This window comes from Neolamprologus multifasciatus, unplaced genomic scaffold, assembly GCF_963576455.1.
Source record: "Neolamprologus multifasciatus unplaced genomic scaffold, fNeoMul1.2 chr13_unloc_5, whole genome shotgun sequence".
Taxonomy (NCBI): domain Eukaryota; kingdom Metazoa; phylum Chordata; class Actinopteri; order Cichliformes; family Cichlidae; genus Neolamprologus; species Neolamprologus multifasciatus.
The window spans coordinates 20,001-34,184 of NW_028181978.1; the positions used below are offsets into that span (position 1 = coordinate 20,001).

The window sequence follows — 14,184 nt, forward strand, 5'->3', positions numbered from 1 at the left end:
ACCTTTAAAAAAAAACCCAGGATACTTAACAAAGGAAAATACAACCACAAATAATTAACAGAGGATTGTGTTGTCATTATTCAGTCCACTTAAAAGTGAGTCAAGTCTGTTCAATATATATGAATGCATAATCCATTAATTTCTTGTATATTAGGTTCCTGCATTCATATTTGTAGCTGTGCTAACACAGGCTGCTTTAGCTGACCTTCAATAAATCCCATGTGGTCACAAGTTACTTTTATATAATAATCCAATGGAAGCAAAATATTGCTGTTGTTTTAAACCCATTCAATTACCTCACACACATGGAAGAGAGCTGGCCACCTCATTTTGAAATCAGCAATCATCGGTGCTTCACATACTACCTCTTGCCTTCTGAGAGCAAAGGTCTTCTCCATCATTGCAGCCACCCTGTGGTCATTGTTTTTTTTCTTAACTTCTGACAGGAGGTCCACTCTGATTTCTTCTAGTGTCTCTGCAGTTTCACCAGCTGGATAAGTGGGGCAGTAATTCACTTCAGCTTTTTTTGGCTTCTTCACGCCATATGCAGGAGTACATTTGCCATCAGGTTTATGTTTTAAGGAATTCACAGTAACTTCAGGGCATCCAAGCCGTCTAAGCTTAGTTCGGTAGTTAGCAAGTTTATACTTCAAGCTTGTTTTCCATCCGCCATATCCAGTGACTGAACCAGGCTCTTTCAAACATGGATGGGTTGTTACAAGAGCTTCTGCGACCTCATCAAACTCCCTGTCAGAGAGGTAGACCTTGTACTGAAGAATGGCAGACTTAATTTTATGATCAGGATTCAACAAAGCTCCAGTTTCTTTGAAAGTAGCATTGGCCCTGTCCAGCTGTAGTTGAGTATCATAAGAGAACCGGGGAATGGGGAAGACATCGGGCCATGCAGTGGCTCTTGAGGACGTAGATTCAGGAGAAGACAATATGTCTGTATCAAATGAGTTCCCAGGAGATGAAAGGGATGAGGAGTCATCTAGAGTGCGGGAAGTGGCAGCAGATGAGTAAAGAGGGAGCAGTGGCTCACCAGGCTCGACAGGTGCAACTGAGCTAAAGATGATCTTGATGGTACTTTTGTCCTGGATGTCCGACATTGACTCCAAGTTGGTGAATTCATTCCCAAATTCTGCATCCATGAACTGAAGCCTGAAGTCCCCATTAACTCCACACTGTCCCTTTATCTGCTGAACTAGCTCACTGACGGACTCTGGCATCCCATTTGGAAGGATCAATCTCCGGGAATCATTTTCAGAGAAAATGATTGAGTTTCACCATTGCAGCCATTTCACAACAGCCTAAAAGAGGAAATTAAGACAACATTAACCGTTTCAACAAGGGTAAATCTGATTTCAAGAAAACGATTCGATAAAGGTGTGGCAGGCTATGTCCATTACAACTGATGTAAATAAAATAATGCCACATTAATTTTCAATGCATTTTAGATTTATTAGACTGCCTGTCATAAAAATGAGTTAATTCCTGTAATTTGGACTCTTTCCTTTTGAGTGAGTTCAACAGTTTACCATGTTGAACAGGGATGAAGAATTTCAAAATGAATTATTCACATTTTTATAATCAAATTTAAACTGGAATTCTCTCAGGAGTAAAATTAATAAAGCATAACATTCTCTTCAGAAATTAAAATAAATAATTGTAACTTGGCATCTTAATAATAATTTGCTTTACCATTTATTTCTAGTTCTAGTTCTGTAAGATAATATATTGAAAATTAAATGCATAACAACATTAATTGTACTATAGCAATAAAAATATTTAGATTGTAGAGCTTATACAGATTATACAGCTATGGCCTACACCGAATATTGGCCGATGATTTAATAACTATGTTATGTGTGTGTGAGAGAGAGAGACACACACAAAGACAGAGAGAAAGAGAAGATATTATGACAAACTAATAGTGACTAAACTGATATATACATTATTATAAATGCAAAGGATAACAAACCTTATATTACATCTATGTGTCTTTTTAATGTCACCAGTCTTAGAGGCCCAACAAAGTAGTCTGCCAAAGGGTATTCATCGGCAAGTTCACCAAGTTCAATCAACACAGTCTCTCTGCTTGGACATGCAGTCAGCTCAAAGGCTCTGAAATGTTCCCTGTACCAGCCAGAAAGCCTTCTCACTATGAAACACAAGTTCTCCTGAACAATACAAATCTGAACAATCTCTCCAAAATCAGGCAGTCCACCTGTAGACCCATGAGCAACTATCATCCCATTTCTAAAAGTTACACCTTTGCTTGACACACACTTTGCAAGGTGGACTTCAGATGTACCAGGGAATTTCTGTGCAATAGTCTGAGCCATTTCTTCTTTCAAAACATCAACAGGAACTGTTGAGACATTTGTGACCTGTAGAGGATTTTTTTCAATACTAGATGACCTCAAGTGATATGAAATCATGAGCTGATGCTTAGTGGCTAGCGAAAGGGGCACATTTTTAAAGCAATTGGTGTGGCGCACAACCTGCTTAAAATAACTGTGCTTGGCTTCAAAACGTATTGTCCAGAATTCTACAAGAGGCCCAAACATTCTTATCAGATGAGGATAGTGCTCTAAGTAATGATGTTTTGGGAGCAGATGCACACCAGGGAAGAGTTCTTGGTGCTTTTGTCTGTGAGCTGAAATTTTTGCCTGAAGATAAGCAATGGACTCATCTGTGTGTGTTGGAGCAACCACAAGCTCGACAATGTCTTTCAATCCATCAGTATTTGCCATGCCATTTCACCCTCTGGAACCAGATGCCCAATTATGAATGGGAGCAGTCTTAACAGAGCCCAGTTTTCATGGGCATTCCCACCTATTGTCGGCTTAGTTGAAAATGTGTGTGGGATCACATGTGGCCTATTTGTCTTGTCAGCCCATTTGTACGGAAAATGCAGGATGGATTTGTTGAGGGTTTCAAGATTAAAATATTTATTGGATATCAGCGATGCCAAACAGCGTCCAAGCTCCACCGGCACTATGCCCTCAAAAAGATCACGCATAATATCTGGAGGATAACCTGTGTAAACATTGAAGTGGGCAATATTTTCACTGATAACACAAGGCTTTTTCACTCCAAAACAGCTCGTACCAGTCTCATGAGCTAATTTTACATGAGAGTCATGGAGTTCTTTAGTCCTGAGTGTAAATGCACCTGATTTTACCTCTTTTGTTTGGATTTCTGTTCTGGTTCCTGTGCAAAATCGGCAAATGTACCCACTAGAAAAGCTCTCAGTAAAACCAGCGATACTGTGAGCCCCCAGATTATCTGCTACAACAACCTGAATTGTGCCTTTAAGACATCTGCCTAGTAATGGAATGAAAATTCCCTCTTGCTCCAGAGTCTTCACATCTTGAAGAAGAGGTTGCATGACACGGTAATAACCAAATTTCTTCACATCATCAGTTTTACACAAGACTGCCAAGTAAATTGATGATAGTGATGAATGTGAGCCTATAGGCAAATTACTCACAGTCCAGTAGATGCCACAAAGCTTATGTTTCCTGCGAGAGGTACCCAAAGGATTGCAAATCTCAAAATCATCTATGTATAAACACAATAAAATTCTCATCTCATCCCCTGACAAAAAACTGTTTTGCTTGAAGTATGAACCATCCTGAGAAGAGTTGTAAGTATGGTGTTCGCTAGTCCCCCTATTCTGGGCCTTGTGATTTTGAACTAGCCTGTCCACAACACCTTTCCTGACAAAGAGCTGCTGCAAAGACTTAAGTACAGGCACGTACTGAAAACTCCTTTTTTCCTTGGCATCAAGAATGTACTCAATGGGTTCAACAATGTTAAAGCTTTCTTTATAATACTGGTTGCGGATGTAAGTTGAGCTCAGGGGTCCCCCCTTCTCGATCGCTTTGAGCAACGGGTTAGATGCGCAGATAGCAGTGGCTACCTCTTCTAACATGGACCTTTCAGTTGTGACACTGTGTTTCTGAAACACCCTTTCTAGAATTTCAATAGAGAGGGGCAGTGTTGCTGAACTTAAGTAGTGCAGTTCTTCTAAGAACTCATCAATTTTTGTGCCTGGCACATGTGCAAAATGCTCCAACTTGAGCAACACTGCGGCAAAATGTTTCTCAATTACTTCAGACAAGTTCTTAGCTACATCTGAATTGCTACTTGAACATGCACTGTCTGCTGAAACTGCAGAGTTAACTTGATTACCTGAATCTTCCTCAGGATTATAAGAGGATCCTTGTGAAACTTGTGTGATTTTAACTACACCGGGCTTGAAATCTTTGAATGTATGTGGGGTGTGTTTCCTGTTCTTGTGAGAATGAAATGTTCCATATATATTTGTGTGAAAAGTACAACTTTCAAACATACAAGTAACGGTTTCACTACTTTTCAGATGAGTGCCAATGTGTAAAAAATAAGACTTCTCTGTTGGAAGCTACAGGTGCACAAATGACAACTGTATGTTAATAATTGCTGCAACCTCTGGGTGTTCTGTTGAGCATGGACTCTACTTAAATGAATGTACAAAGCATTAAATGTCTTAAAAGTACATGGGCAGTTTATGTGTGGACATGGGTAACGTGGCATGTGCCGGTGCTGAAGTCTAAAATGTTTTAGTAGCTCATATCTACTAGATAGAGATCCACTACACACCTTGCAATGCCACATTCTTCACTCAAAGGTTAAATAAATAAACAACAGGCTAATCTTAATTTAAGTGAACCCTAAGTAATTAATGACTGGACTCAATCAATCACTAAGACCCTTTCAATGATTTTAGCCCAACTACATTCAAATCACAAACTTGATGATGGCCAATGATCCCTTTCGTCAACGGTCACTTATGGGGTTGGATGGCAGCTGCGTCCTGAAACAGATTAGATAAACCAGTCCCACAAATTTCAAATTAAAAATGATCACCTTACCTAAAATACCATTTCACAATTAAACATGTGTTATCTTAACAGGAGGGCACTGCAAGTCTCTAAGTTTATTAAGTAGACAAATATTTTATTTCAAAAAAATTAAAAAACAGAAAAAATATCAGTTCATGCTTGGTCTTTCCTCCTCAGTGTACTAAAAACATACATTAATTGTTAAGTAAACTACTGTGCAACAATTGCAACTTACAAACTTACACATTTAATCAACCCACACATAAAATTTGTATTTATCACAACAGTTTCTGTGGTAGAGCCCAACTAGCTTATTTGCAAAGGTTAAGTTATAAACAATATCTACATTTGAAGTAGCTATGTCTTTCATATTAGGCTTTTATACTTGTGCTAGCTTGACATTGTGCTATATTGTTGTACTAACGTGTTAGCTAGCGAAAATGGCATAAACAGACAGATTTAAAAAAAACAACAACAACAACAAACAAACCCAAATGTGAATAAATATCACTGAAAAGAATAGACAAACTAATGATATCTTTGTGCAAAAAGTATTTTCATCTTGATGGATGAAGACAGATTCACTCTTACCTTTCCAAGATGACCTCGAAGCAAACCATGTGCTTTCCTGCCTCCTGTTGTTTAAAATCTCACGTGATCTTGTGATATCGCGAGTCTTTAAGGCAGCTAACCACTCTTGTTAGATTTTATCATGTCATATCAACAAGAATAAATTTAAGAGGTGCTAAGTTGGTAAATTTCATGTAGATCTTATATGATTTTATTACGTTCACCTTAGAAACATAAATTCATTGTGTTCAAATGACATGTTAGAGTCATGTAAATGCAATAAACACCAAATTTTACTTTTTTGAGTGTAGTTCACAGATTCACTTTGTGGGTGCATTTCTGAGATTTCACACAACCCAGGATTCAAATCATGAATACATAATGGGCTTGGATTTACAACATTATAAATGAAATGCGCTCTATTTGGAAGCAGCCGGCCCCCCTCCTCTTTCGACGGGTTGTGTGTGAGACTTTAAATCATCAAACTGTAAATTTTAAATTGTTATTGATCTCTTTACCCCGAGTCCTAAAGTGTATATTTATTTTCTTACTCTTCTTATATATATTGTTTGTTTACTTGCACTGCTGTAACTGGAGCCTCGTTGTCTCGTCTCTCTATATACTGGACTGTATGTAGCGGAGATGACAATAAAGTTTACTTTGACTTCGGCAGCAAGCAGGCGCACTGAGGGCTCGCGCTCACTTTTCGTGTATAGAATTTCGAAAAAACATTGGTGCAAATTATAAGTCTGTATTATAATGTCTGGTGTTTTCGTGTTTGTTGGTTTGTTTTTATCTTGTTTTACTTTGCGAGTTGGATATTAGATGCTGCTCCAGCCGGTCAGAGAATCCCCCGCCGCCCCACCCACTGGTCTCTGCGCCGCAAGCAGCAGGCGCACCTCATAAACGAAGGGCGCCCTTACTCCCAGGAAATGGGCGATAGAAAACTGATCAGTGCCTATGCCATTCCCAATATGCGCTGGCTGACGTCGGGGCAGCACGAGTACGAGCATTTTTTTTGTTTTTTTGCCGATGCCCGTGATGCCGCCCCCCACCACGATGCAGCCCTGGGCAACCGCCCGTGTCGCCCGTATCTAAAACCGCTACTGATTACCTGATGCTGCTGAAGTGAAGCAGAGCAAAGTTACAGAGGTTTGATTAGAGACACAGCAAAAGTTTTGCAATTTGGCATCATTTTAAAAAGTTTCAATTTCTTCGTTATAAAACAGCAGAAATGATTCTTTTCAAGGTCATTTTCTGGTGGGAAAAACAGCGACCAACAGCACTGTATATGACTTGTGCATAATAAAGCGAATGAATAATGCAGGAAACAGAGATTTGAGATGGGAAACTGTTCTTGAAGTACACTGAGAGAGAGAGAGCTGTGCAGGCGGTGGAAGCAAAACAGCAAAAGTCAGAGGGGATTAATGACGAGATTTATCAAATGTGGAGCGTAGTTTGGATCTTCTTTTGCTGCTGCTTCAGTGAATTTTGGTTAGAGAGAGATAAAACCTGCAGCTCAGAATCGAGCGCAAAAAAGACGGAAACCGCCGACGCGGTCAGTGAGCTGTCGGCTTTCTCACCCGACGGCGTGTCCGTGTACGGGCCGTCGGGTAAGAAAGCCGAGGAAGAGAAAGCTGATTGTGATGCTTCGGGTCTGTGTTTACGTCTTTGTGTGGAGTCCGTGTACCTGCTCTCATTTACTGGTTGGTGGTTGTTGAAATCGTTTTGTGAGCCTTAACCTGAGATTCTGGCGTTTCTGGCAAAATACATTTATATTTAAAAGTCGATTCAGGATTTAATGAATCAATATCGCTTCATTCAAGCTACTCGCCTCTCTCTATCCACCTGCACTTTCAAACGCACACATGAAGGACTACGGGAATATCTGGACCACGGCCATTCAGAGAGGTCCCGCCCCTGACTATCTCTGATTGGTTTAGACCACGATAGGGGCATAATGTGTGTCAGTTGTTGACCACACGGACACTTTCAGAGTTGCGGAGACTTTTTTTTAATGTACTGAACGGCTGGTCGCTGGTGCGATCTAGGATTTTATTAGTCGCACCAGTGAGAAATTTGGCCGCAAATGTGACCAAATTGGTCAGACTCTAGAGCCCAGAGATCAGCTGCTGTCTGAACTGCACACTTACACTTGGGTTTTGTATTTTTTGGCTTTTTCTCTGCTCTTTTTTGAATTATAAATTCAAGAGGGTTTGGATTTCTGTCGATTTCCTGCAGGATTACAACTTCCAAGAGTTTCCATTTTATTTTATTTTGTTTTATTTTGAATTATAACTTTGAGAGGATTTGGATTTCAACTGAATCCCTGGAGTGTTGAAGTTGCAGGGATGCAAAACAGAGATAATATCAGCTTATCCTGCTCCTCGTATTTTTCTTCAAAGTCCTCTACAGAGAGACAAAACAAACACAGGAGTTGTGATTAAATGTATGTAGGAAAGCTGACTTTCCAAATGAAGATGAATTTAACAGGTAAAGGAGACTTTACTCACCTAGATATTTACGCACAGCCACAGCACGTGGTGTGGTAAAGGTCGGCCAAGATTTTGACCACATGTCAGAAACTGGATCAAAATTGGACTAAACTCACTTGAACTCTGACTTTGTCTGCACTTAGAACTATCACAAGACATTAAAACAAAACATCGGGCATTGATGACATCACAGGAATCTAACATTCTAATCTATGCAAACTGTCTCCATGGCTACATAATATCAAATTAAATCATAGCAAAGGAGTAAAAAGCAGGATCAGTCTTAGGGTGTATGTTACATGTTTGATGTTACATGCTGATGTTGTCACTGTTGGTGTGACCTCATGACTCATTCATCCCATCTGAACTGTGGTGTAATTATGAGGTCACAGGGGGACGTGAATTTATTCACAAAGTTGAAAGAGAGTTTGGGTCATAACTCAAAGACAAAATGATGCAGTCAAATCATTGGAATTAAATATCTGTAAATTACACGATTTAGAGGGGTCTGACATCACATCCAGTCTCTCTGCTGTGATGTCAAATATCAATGCCCAAACCCCACGACCGACAAATAACACAGAACACGCAGCCAGTGACGCACCAAACACACACCACGTTTAGTGACCAATAAATCAAGCGCCACAGGTGGTGTAAATGACAGCTCAGGGATGTGTAATGATGTTGATTTTTTCTGTTCTTGTTCCTTTTTACCAAGCCGGGTTTGTTGGTCCTTGTTTCCCTCTCCTGCTGAGTTCCTCCTGACGGAGTTCATAAGCCAGTCAAAGATCTGCACGTCACAATGGACTGAGATGTCGACTTCCTCCCACCAAAAGAAAGAAAAAAGTAAAGTCGTCATGCAGCAGGAGAACAAAAAGTCATACTACAGCTACTGCACCCTCTAATTTATTAGATTCTTTCAATCATGTGTTTCATAGGGGCCTCGGAGCACTTCTGCACACTAAATGAGCTGTGCTGGAACTTACACCATCACGAAACCCATAAAGGAAATCTCTTATTCATAAAAAGAAACAAATGTTTGCTTTGATTACTCCTTGAGAAACTGAATGTCACGATCCTGGGTTGCTGGCTCAGTGTTTTCTGTTTTGTTTTATTAATCTTTGATTTCTGCGGCTTTTATTAATTTCACTTATTAACCAGAACTGCACAAAACAAACAAAAAGGCTCAATTAACAGAAGAGAGAGAAATCTAGCGAGACACACTGAATTCTCATACTCTCATAATTCATATTCTCCTTTTTTATGTTGTTCTTTCAGTTTTTCTCCTGAGATGAGGTATGAAGTGTCTGTGGTGCAGCTGATCTGGTCTGTCTTGAGACAGTCCAGGCTGCACTCACCTGCAACAGGTGGAGACTCACCAGGACATTCAGACCTCACAAATTGTGTCTTTCTCAACTCTTCTATAAAGGGTTTCTCTCAGGAGGGGAAGGCAGTGAGGCCTGGAGGAGGTCCACCCCATCACGAGGGCTGGCTAGGCTTTCGCAGCCTGTGTGAGTGTATGTGTCTGCACGACCGTGTTTATTGTTTTATATATTTCAAAAAGACGCATGTCCTCACATCTGCAGTTTCTTTGGTGGATCTGGTCTCGTCTGTCTTGAGACGGTCCAGGTTGCATCCACCTGTAACAGGTGGAGCCTCACCAGTACATTATGAACTCTGAATGTGTGTGCAGTGTGCGCAAAAGTTTCCATGTTCGGATTTCTTTGGGGGAGTTTATCTCTGGATGTGTGTAAATGTATGTGCATTCATATGTGCCTGCGTGGAGATCTGAGGTTGGCTGCTAGGATGGACCTCTGTGCAAAATCACAAGTGTGTGAAAGCATTTCCGTGTTTGGATTTCTTTGGGGCGGTCCATTAATGTAAAGAGCGGTGAGGCGGCCCGCTCCCGGTTTTTCCTGCTTTCTTTCCCGCACCTGGAGGGCGTCGCCACCTCCTCATGAGGGCTGGCTAGTTTTTGGGAGCATGTGTGTGTGTATTTGTTTGTACAACTGTGCTTATTGTTTTGTGTATTCCAAACTGATTCGTGTCCTCATCTCTGCAGTGCTGCCGTCTCCTGCATCCCGGCATATTTCTAAGGTACGTTTTCTCCTTTTTTATGTTGTTCTTGTAGTTTTTGCACTCACATGAGGTGTGAAATTGGGGCTATTTAACAGGATTATGACATCACATATATTTAGAATCTTACCACCAATTTGATCCTTTGATCCTTGAATCCATAAATAGGGGTGAGAAGCGATGACTTTTAGTCCATTAATCACAGCATTTATGTTCGCAGAATTGAAACGTTCGCCAGAGAAGTATTTTGAAACATCTGGATCCTTTTCGGAGTAACTGTTTACAGATTCCAACATGTCTCAGAGAAAACAACAAGATTTTTAAGGTAAGTTTTCTTACTGCTGGTCACGTGATGGTGTCAGAGTGAGCGGAGGTCTTTCCTGATGTTGCGGGAATTGCCGTCTTGTGTGTGGCTGGGTGCAGTAAGGAGTGTATGTGATGTGTGTGTGAGCATGCGCGTGAAGGAAACGCAGGGAGCGGAAGAGAAAAAAAGAGAGAGAGAGTGTGTCCTGGGTAGAGAGGGCGACCGGGATCAGCGTTCTAACGGGCTACAGCCTATGCAGTGTGTTTTCGAAGTGTGCAGTACTGTTATTAAAGCCTCATCTCTTCAGTACTCTCCGGTGTCCCGGCTGATTTCTGTCTGCCTCACTACTCCACAAAAGTGAAGGGAGTTAACCCCGAAGGAGGACAAACTTCGGCCCTGGAGAAAGCATCTCCCCTCGCGTCTCCCGACCACGGTCAGGGGACTGACGGCGAGGAATGGTTAACACTGGCGACCACGAAGGGACCCTCTCACGTTGTTAAAGGAGTGGTGAGCACTGAGAAAAACCGACAGGCTAAAGTGGCTAACGATTAAGCCGAGTGACCGTAATTACAAGTGTATTGGCCCGTAGCTAAGCTAACTCGCGATGGCCGCTGCTCGCCATTCTCGTGAAAACTACGGACTTGAGACCAATTACTCCAACCCGTTCATATCACTGACCAGTGTCTCCGACGGTGCCGCGAGCGTTAGGGAAGCTAACAGAGACAGAGCTGTGACTGAATACGAACATATGAACACATTCCTGTGTGCTGAAAGTTGTGCTAACACACACACTAATGGAGAGGGTGTATTCGCGCCGCCCGATGGTCCTGCCCAGCCGCAGTTTTCCCGCATGAATCCCTTCCTTGATGCTGAATGCCGCAGCTACGGCCGTGAGAGAAACACAGGCAGCAGCATGAACTACTATCCAGCTCCTACTCCCCAAATGAAAATCCACTATCCAGACTCTAGAATCTAGAGAGAGAGTCCCCACCCTACGTCTGGGCCAATATGACGGCACCACACCGTGGAAGGAATTTCTGCACAGGTTTGAGAGCTGCGCTGAAGCCAACTATAGGTCAGAAAAAACAATGACAACTCAGCTTAAATTCTGCCTAGTTGGAGCAGCAGGGGCCATTATCCACAGAAATCCCGCTGATCCAAATGGGATTACCGCCGCCTGGTGGACGAACTGGAAACTGCATATGGCCCTTCTTCTGACCATGCAGCTGCTGTTGCTGTAGAACTGAGGCAGCGAGTGCGTAAACCTGGTGAGGCCCTGCATGTTTTCAGAGATGACATTTATGGGAAAGTGGCTGTTGCATATGGTGATAGAGCAGAGATTGAACAAGACTTTATAGCTGTTGAAGTTTTCACCAATAGGCTGGGTGATGCAGAAATAGTACAGAAGTTGCTAGAGAGGCACCCAGCCACACTTGCCTGTGCATACGAAATAGCCCACCGACACAAAACCACTAAAAGGGCTGCATCTTATGTAACCAGTGCCATGCAGCAAGGAGTCCGTAACGCAGCTGAACGCCGGCCCCGAGCTGCCGTTGTCAGAGAAAAAGACAAAGAGGAGCCTGTTGCTGAGCATGCACCTGCAGCTAGCCCCTCAACGAATCATTTTGTCCCACACACACCCTCGACAACACCGAACAATCACAGAAACTTTAAAAGGAGTGGGGTTCGCTGCCATAACTGTCAAGGTTGGGGCCATGTCCAAAAGCAGTGCCCTTCCCCTCACAAAACCACCAAGGCCTTAACATTGAACAGTAGCCCTTGGGACAGCCCAAAACCCACCGTGCTCCACCTTAAGTGCCAAAGCCAAGAAATGAGTATCCCCATGCGCCTCTACGAAGTGGAGGCATGTGCTGTTTTGGACAGTGGGGCCCGGAGGAGCGTGCTGCCGCTGCCCTACTACAACTCCATCCACCCAGACGTGAGGCCACCACTACAGCCCTCAGTTGTTGAGACCTTGCTTGGTGTGGGACCTGGGTACGTGCCGGTGCTAGGTGAAGCCCAGATATCTGTCAATATCAACAATCGACAGGTGGATGTTGATTTCCTGGTGGCAGATATAGCAGAAAATGAGGTGCTGCTTGGGCATCCCTTTCTCACTCAAGCTGAAGCACGTCTTGATTTTGGCAAACGCCGCATCATCCTGTTCGGTGAAGAGGTGCTCTACTACCAAACCGAAGCCAGTACAAAGTCACACGCAGTGAGAATAGCTAGAACTGTGGTGGTGGAACCGGGGCAAGAGTATATGGTGAAAGGCAATGTGCATCCTGGTGCAGCAGCTCAAGGTGACATGATGCTTAGTCCCACCAAAGGTTTTGTTGAGAAGCACAAAGTACTTATCGCCAGAGTCCTAGTCAAAGTGCAGCCTTCTAAAGCTGTCCCACTTTGCCTTTTTAACCTCGGCAATAAAGCAGTAACAATTACAGAAGGATCCATTGCCGGGCTCCTCCAGCCAGCTGAGGCGGTGGAACCCTCCATGGTCTCTCCAGCTGCAGACTCACTGACCAGCCCTCCTGTGGTTCCGCTGCACCTGCAGGAGCTCTATGCCCAGAGCTCCACAGACCTCAATGACTATGAACAGCTCCAACTGAAACGCTTGCTTAGCACTTAGGGGGGGGGGGGCGATCGTGGCTCAAGAGTTGGGAGTTCGCCTTGTAATCGGAAGGTTGCAGGTTCGAGCCCCGGCTTGGACAGTCTCGGTCGTTGTGTCCTTGGTCAAGACACTTCACTTGTTTCCTACTGGTGGTGGTCAGAGGGCCCGGTGGCGCCAGTGTCCGTTAGCCTCGCCTCTGTCAGTGCGCCCCAGGGTGGCTGTGGCTACAATGTAGCTTGCCATCACCAGTGTGTGAATGTGTGTGTGAATGGGTGGATGACTGGTTGTGTAAAGCGCTTTGGGGTCCTTAGGAACTAGTAAAGCGCTATACAAATACAGGCCATTTACCATTTCACTTATGGACATGTGTTTTCTACAGGGCCTGCTGACCTGGGCCGAACCAGCCTTGTGCAGCATGACATCATAACCCGTCCTGGTGCCCCAGTCAAACAACATCCACGAAGAATGGCAGGGGAAAAGCAGCAAGATGCCGATCAGCAGATCTACGACAGCCTACAGAGCGGTCTCACCCAATGCAGCTGCAGCAGCTGGGCCCTCGCCCATCGTTATGGTGCAGAAGAAAGATGGGACATACCGTCTCTGCATTGACTACAGGGCTCTCAACGACCGCACCATAACAGACGCCTACCCGCTGCCCCGCATCCAGGACACACTGGACACACTCTCAACTGCCAGATGGTTCAGCACATTAGACCTCGCATCAGGCTACTGGCAGGTTGAGCTGACGCCTAGAGCACGCTTTCTGCACTAGGACAGGCCTCTTTGAGTGGAACGTCATGCCATTTGGACTATGCAGTGCCCCGGCGACGTTCCAGCGGCTGATGGACCGCGTCCTGGCTGGCATGCAGTGGGAGACCTGCCTGGTCTACTTGGACGACATCATCGTGCTGGCTAAGGACGTGTCGGGGATGCTGCAACGGCTTGGCCAGGTATTCTATAGACTTCAACAAGCTAACTTGAAACTGAAACCTGCCAAATGCTGCCTCTTTCACCGCGAAGTTGCTTATCTTGGCCATGTGGTATCCGAGTATGGTGTGGCTACCGACCCCAGCAAAGTTCAAAAAGTTCAGATGTGGCCCAGCGACACTGGCATCGGTGCGGTGCTGTAACAGATGCAACAGGGCGTGGAACATGTGCTGGCATATGGCAGTCATAAGCTATCAAAAACTGAACAAAACTACTGCAACACACGACGTGAACTACTAGCCGTCGTGGATT

At 43.7% G+C, this 14,184-nt stretch overlaps 1 protein-coding gene across 1 annotated transcript in view; it reads right to left on the minus strand.

Annotated features, from left to right (window-relative positions):
* LOC146490395 (uncharacterized) overlaps positions 1 to 1,306 on the minus strand; it is a 9,557-nt gene extending 8,251 nt beyond the window's left edge. The window contains exon 1 of the mRNA XM_085153244.1: positions 297 to 1,306. Coding sequence (XP_085009370.1) covers positions 297 to 1,229 — 933 coding nt within the window. The 5' untranslated portion in view covers positions 1,230 to 1,306. The remainder of the gene's footprint in view (positions 1 to 296) is intronic.
* Positions 1,307 to 14,184: the final 12,878 nt, after the last annotated feature.